Consider the following 5,648-nt stretch of genomic DNA (forward strand, 5'->3'; position numbering starts at 1 on the left):
CAATGTGGGTAGTTTGTTCCTCCTTTAGCCACATGGCAGCGCAACGGAGTTGAATGAACTCCCGACGGTGTGGGAAATTTGTTCTTCCTCTAGCCACGTGGCAACAGTGTACAAGGGTGGGCAGTATGTGCCACGAGCAGGAGCGGGGGCCTCCAAGAGTCCACTAGTATTTATATTATAGGATCCAAGGTTCAAACTTTCAAAAGGAAAAGGGGATGATATTGATGACAATGTGGGATATGCCAATGGCCACGTGAGGTGGTGGACGAATATAGGTTAGATGGATGCATATGATTGGTTGGAGCAAGGCAAATGATTTTGGATTGGTCAGAGAAATGTGTACCCCCCCTTGCCTTTTTTTTTTTCGTCCCTAGGACAGTGTCCATCCATTTTGATTCCCCTCTTTTTATCCGAATTTTTGCAGTGCATCAAATGCCCCCCCCCCCCCCCCCCCCCCCCCCCCTTTGACTCTCTTATCTTGATTACACATATATTACATCTCACAAAAATTAAAATACAAATTTCCCACTCCGAAGACTTAATTTGTACTATTCTTCATGTGGGTTTGCAAAATTTAATGAATATGCAGCCAAGAGCTGTCATTCGTTTGAATTTTAAAATCATTTTTATCCCAATTTGGGGGGGATAAAAATTCATAAAATCAATGGTAGTTTTGGTGGTTTGTGGCAATTTGCAACCAAATAATTATAAAAACGAGAAAATCGTAAAATCTTATCCTTTTTTTAATAATATAATTTCAGTCTTTTCAAAAAAGAAAAATTGTAAGATCAGAAATTGTTATTTAAAAAAAAAACTAGAATTCAAAACTCAGGGAAGTGGGCGCCGAAGTCAAATGATGCATGCAACTGGTTACTGCCATAGCCTTGCAAGTTGCAATAAATATTAGCCAAGCATATATAATGTAAAACAAAATATCATTTTAAACAAATACCATTTTTTTCTGAAAGAATTATTAACAGCTTATCTTCATTTTAATGAATACTTCAAAATTAACCCCTTTCTTTAAATATTCCAAAAATTTTTGATGAGGTTTCAATCCTTTTTTTTTTCTCTCTGAAATATTTGTTTCCACCTTTTTTTTGGGAAATATAATGATTATTTCAACCCTTTTTTTTCTCTCTGAAATATTTGTTTCCACCTTTTTTTTTGAAATTTGATGAGATTTCAACCCTTTTTTTTTCTCTCTGAAATATTTGTTTCCACCTTTTTTTTTTGAAATATAATGATTATTTTTCTAAATAAAGAAGCTAACCCTACAGTTATTATTTGCAGAGTACTGTGTCTAGTACTACTAGGTAGGCCGAGCTGATTATCGCCCATGCAGAAACACATATTCTACAGACAGTTGCAGTATATTATCCACATTACAAGGTGCTCAAAAAATATTGCCATTAAGATTTCCAAATTCTTACAATTCATCAGCACTATTTAAAAATTCTCATAGAATATAGCGAGGTTCAAGAGTATAAATCCGGTATAAATCATGCAAATTATTGAAGGACCTGCCCGGTGAAGCTGTGTTCGATTCCTTAATTTGTGTCTTTCAATTGGGTTTACATAATTTAATTGCTATTTAGTTGCAGATTATGGATAATAACAGCTCGTTTTGTAGACTCCCATTGTGTGCCCATCTATTACAACAGTGTTTAAGAAGCTTCTGCATCGATTCGCAATGGGTTTACTCTGTCTTCTGGAGAATATTGCCCCGCAATTTTCCTCCACCAAAGTAAGTGCTTCACTTGATTAATCACTGCTATATAATGTTAATTAGCCTCGTGAAATATAAATTAGTGTTAATTGCTCTATTATTTCCACTGTATAAGTTGCAGTTTCATTACAAACAAATGCTTCAACACACGGAGATTATTTTATTAATCTTGTACTAGCTTCTGAATCATTCTTGATATTTTGGCGTTATTATGCTGGTTTAGGAAATGCTGTGTGTTCTTCTCACATGTAACCTAAGCATTATGATGACTGATGATTATTTCTTAACACATTGTTAATTAAGGTGGGAGATTGGTGGGTACCTTGATCGAACAAAGGCTAACAAAAGAAACTGGTAAGCATCTTATTCCAAACAAATAAGTTGTATCGAATGTTAAGGAAAGGATTAATGTAGGGTGGTAGATTATTAGCAGGGTTAAGAAAAGAGAGGCCTAATGATGCATAATTAAGCAGGTTTGACAGGTAGTTGATGCAATTTTAAGCAGGATAAGGGAGTTCTAATCGGGCATAATCAAGCAGGAATGGAGCACAGTGATTAAGATAAGGGAGTTTGGTATGCCTAATTAAGCAGGTGTTAAAACTAATTTGTCAACTACTGCAGGATATTAGTATGGGAAGATGGGTTTTGTGATTTTGCAAGAGCTACAAGTGGAGGCTCATTTGGGTTGCAGCCAGACGTCTTCTTCAAAATGTCACATGAGGTCTATAACTATGGTGAAGGGTAAGCTATGATTAAGAAGTTTTTTTTTTGCTTAATCTATTAAAGATTATCTTAATCTCTTCTTTAACAATCCTTCTTATTCTTATTACTATGTATTGCTTAATCAGGCTAATGGGCAAGGTTTCATCAGACAATGGCCATAAGTGGCTTTACAAGGATGCTTCCCAACCTGATAATGCACCATCTTGGCAAAGCTCCATTGACCCTGTAAGCTTCTTTACCGAGTGCTAATTAATCAAGCCTTAATTAGTTTCAACCTTAACACTGATCTCCTTAAACATCTACTGGTTTTTCCTTAATTAGAATCAATGTGCACCTGAATTTCTTTCAACTCCTCTTAATGTGCACTATCTTAGACTTAAGTATACTACGTTTTGTACACTAGTCTTAAGTATGTGATTAGTACAGAAATTAGCCTTAAGTGGGCAACTTTTTGCACACTAGTTTTTCATAAGTTCCTCATTTGAATTTTCCCATTATTTTACTCTTTTAATGTGTATTTTTTTTTGGGGGGGTGTTCAGCAGCCTAGGACTTGGGAGGCACAATTCAAGTCGGGCATTAAGGTAAGGGCAGCTGATTTTCCCTTTTTTTTAAAAAATGATCAATATATTACTTAGGTTTTATTATATTATCAAAGGTATATATATATATATATATATATAAAGTGGGCAATATGAGCTTTTTTTAAAAAGCAATTTTTCAAATCGTATACTTGCAGACTATATCAGTGATTTCTGTTCGTGAAGGATTGGTGCAGCTTGGATCCACCCAAAGAGTAGGATTTTATGTTTATTCTATTTTCAATTTGGTTTTTTTATATCTATTTGCAAATGAAACCTACCAATTAATTGCATTTTTCTCAGTTTTCTGTTTTAAGGAATGCAAACAACCTGCTATGGTAAATTTGATTTGAGCTCATGGCTTTCATTTGACAGGTACAAGAGGATTTCAATTTTGTGGTGCTCCTGCAAAGAAAGTTCAACAACTTGCTGCTCACCCTTCCTAGCTCTTTTCTATCATCACCACCATCTCCAATGGTAACCAACCTTTCCTTCACATTTTCATATATATATATATATATATATATATATATTTGAAAACACACACACATGTACACATATATGTGTGTGTGTGTGTGTGTGGTTCACACACACACACATATATGTGTACATGTATATATGTGTGTGTTTTCAAATATATATACATATATATGAGTGTGTGTGTGTGTTCTCTGTGTGTGTGTGTGTTTTCAAATATATATACATATATATGAGTGTGTGTGTGTGTGAGAACACACACACACACTCATATATATGTATATATATGAGTGTGTGTTCAAATATATGTATATATATTTGAACACACACACACACACATATACATGTACACATATATGTGTGTGTGTGTGTTTCTCACACACACACACACTCATATATACACACACACACACACACTCATATATATGTATACACGCGCACGTGCACACACACACACACACACACTCGTATATATGTATACACGCACGCGTGCACACACACATGCACTCTCTCTCTCTCTCTCTCTCTCACACACACACACACTTTTTTTTTTTTTGTGGAATCTCACACACACACACACACATAATGTTAGACTTGACTATACACCAAACTCTTGATGTTTTGATTCTTACTTGGTTTCCTAAGCTTGAGGATTATCTGCATTCATCACCCAAGTTATATACATCAATCAAGCTTGTGATTGAGGATTACATACATTAATCAAGATTGCCTTTTCTCTCATTGCAGGCACTAATGGGTACTAGAGAAAACAAATCAGAAACAGATCATGAGCCAGCAAATTCACAGAGAAATTTAGAAAGGCAGCTATCATGGAATGGGCCAGTGATGGTTAATGAATCTTGTAAACTATCAAAACCCAACCCCCATACTACATTAATCTCACCTATTAGTGGAGATTACCATGCAACACTAATGCCCTCCATGAACAGTCTACAAGCTTTGCTATCGAAGTTGCCCTCTGTAACCAGCCCCCCAACCACGCAAATCACACCCCCTAATCAACAGATTAGTACTAACAACAGTACTAATAATGACAACTTCTCACTAGGGTATCATGCATCTCCTTTACTTAGGTCTCTAAGTGCTCCTCATGGAGATTATTGGCTACAAGAGCCTTCAAATCCAAGTGCCACAACACCTACTAGTTCTTCATCTTCTGCAGCTTTGTTGGTACACCCTACAGACCCAGATCATCATCGTCAACATCATCAACAACAACAACAACATGACAGCATTGGGAACACTTTTCTGGCTGTTGATTCTAGTGCAAATGTGGGAGACTATACCTATCTGGGCGATCTAATCGGTGGATAGATCTTATGGTCTCTCTTACAAATTTAATGAAGGGGCCATCAATGAGGTCTCTTTCATGGCTAGCTACATTATGTGCTAGGTAATCCCTTTCATGGCTAGCTACATTATGTGCTAGGTAATCCCTTTCATGACTAGCTACATAATGTGCTCTTGTAATGTGTGAAGTGTACATACATAACTCCTCTCTCTGTGTCTGTGAGCTCTCTTATCAACTCTGTGACCTCTCTTTATGATCAGGAGGGCCTCTTTCAATACTAGCTATGAAAAGAAAGATAATTTCTAAAGTGTACATGCATAGCTCTTTGCCTCTCTCTCTCTCTCTCTCTCTCTCTCTCTCTCTCTCTCTCTCCGCGAACGCATGCATGTGTATCTCTGCATGTGAACTAGCACACATGCTACATATATAGTCCAGTGAGCACACAATGACCCTACATCTTCTTCTTATGCAGCTTTGTTGGTGCACCCAACAGACCCACATCATCATCATCATCCTCCTCGAGCTATCTCGACAACCACGAGCTATTCTTATCAGGGCCTAAGGCCAAGGTCCTAGTGTCCCATTCATCTCCTCATGCTCTAGCCCCACCAGTCCTGTTTGTTGCACTACTTCCTCTCAACTACTCCATTACAAGATTTGAGAGACCATTCTTGCTAATTGGACCTTGTAAGCCTCCCCTAGCATGCAAATGCCAGGGAGAGGAAAGGTTTTTAGTGACATAATCTCTTCAGCACCACCACCACCACCCTAGCCTCTCCTCCTTAGTCCACCCCCCAACCCAATATACTGCTACATGCTCTAATGAGA

The 5,648-nt window shown here is 37.2% G+C and overlaps 1 protein-coding gene across 6 annotated transcripts; it reads left to right on the plus strand.

The window, feature by feature from the left end:
- The first annotated feature begins 462 nt into the window (after nt 1-462).
- On the plus strand, nt 463-5,132 carry LOC147627123 (uncharacterized). Of its 6 annotated transcripts, none has more exons than XM_086815723.1 (11): nt 463-869; nt 1,294-1,392; nt 1,634-1,747; nt 2,033-2,083; nt 2,351-2,470; nt 2,578-2,677; nt 2,993-3,034; nt 3,190-3,246; nt 3,407-3,508; nt 4,256-4,922; nt 4,959-5,132. In XM_086815723.1, the coding sequence occupies exons 2-10, from the start codon at nt 1,340-1,342 to the stop codon at nt 4,841-4,843; spliced, it is 1,227 nt and encodes a 408-aa protein (XP_086671849.1). In that variant the 5' UTR covers nt 463-869; nt 1,294-1,339; the 3' UTR covers nt 4,844-4,922; nt 4,959-5,132. The 6 variants fall into 6 exon arrangements, with proteins under 6 accessions (XP_086671849.1, XP_086671850.1, XP_086671853.1 ...); XM_086815724.1 differs by having other exon boundaries at nt 541-559; XM_086815727.1 differs by lacking the exon at nt 463-869 and having other exon boundaries at nt 1,177-1,392; nt 1,605-1,747.
- Nucleotides 5,133-5,648: the final 516 nt, after the last annotated feature.

This window comes from Cibotium barometz, chromosome 21 (assembly GCF_041138505.1).
Source record: "Cibotium barometz isolate CiBa-2024 chromosome 21, ASM4113850v1, whole genome shotgun sequence".
Classification (NCBI taxonomy): Eukaryota; Viridiplantae; Streptophyta; class Polypodiopsida; order Cyatheales; family Cibotiaceae; genus Cibotium; species Cibotium barometz.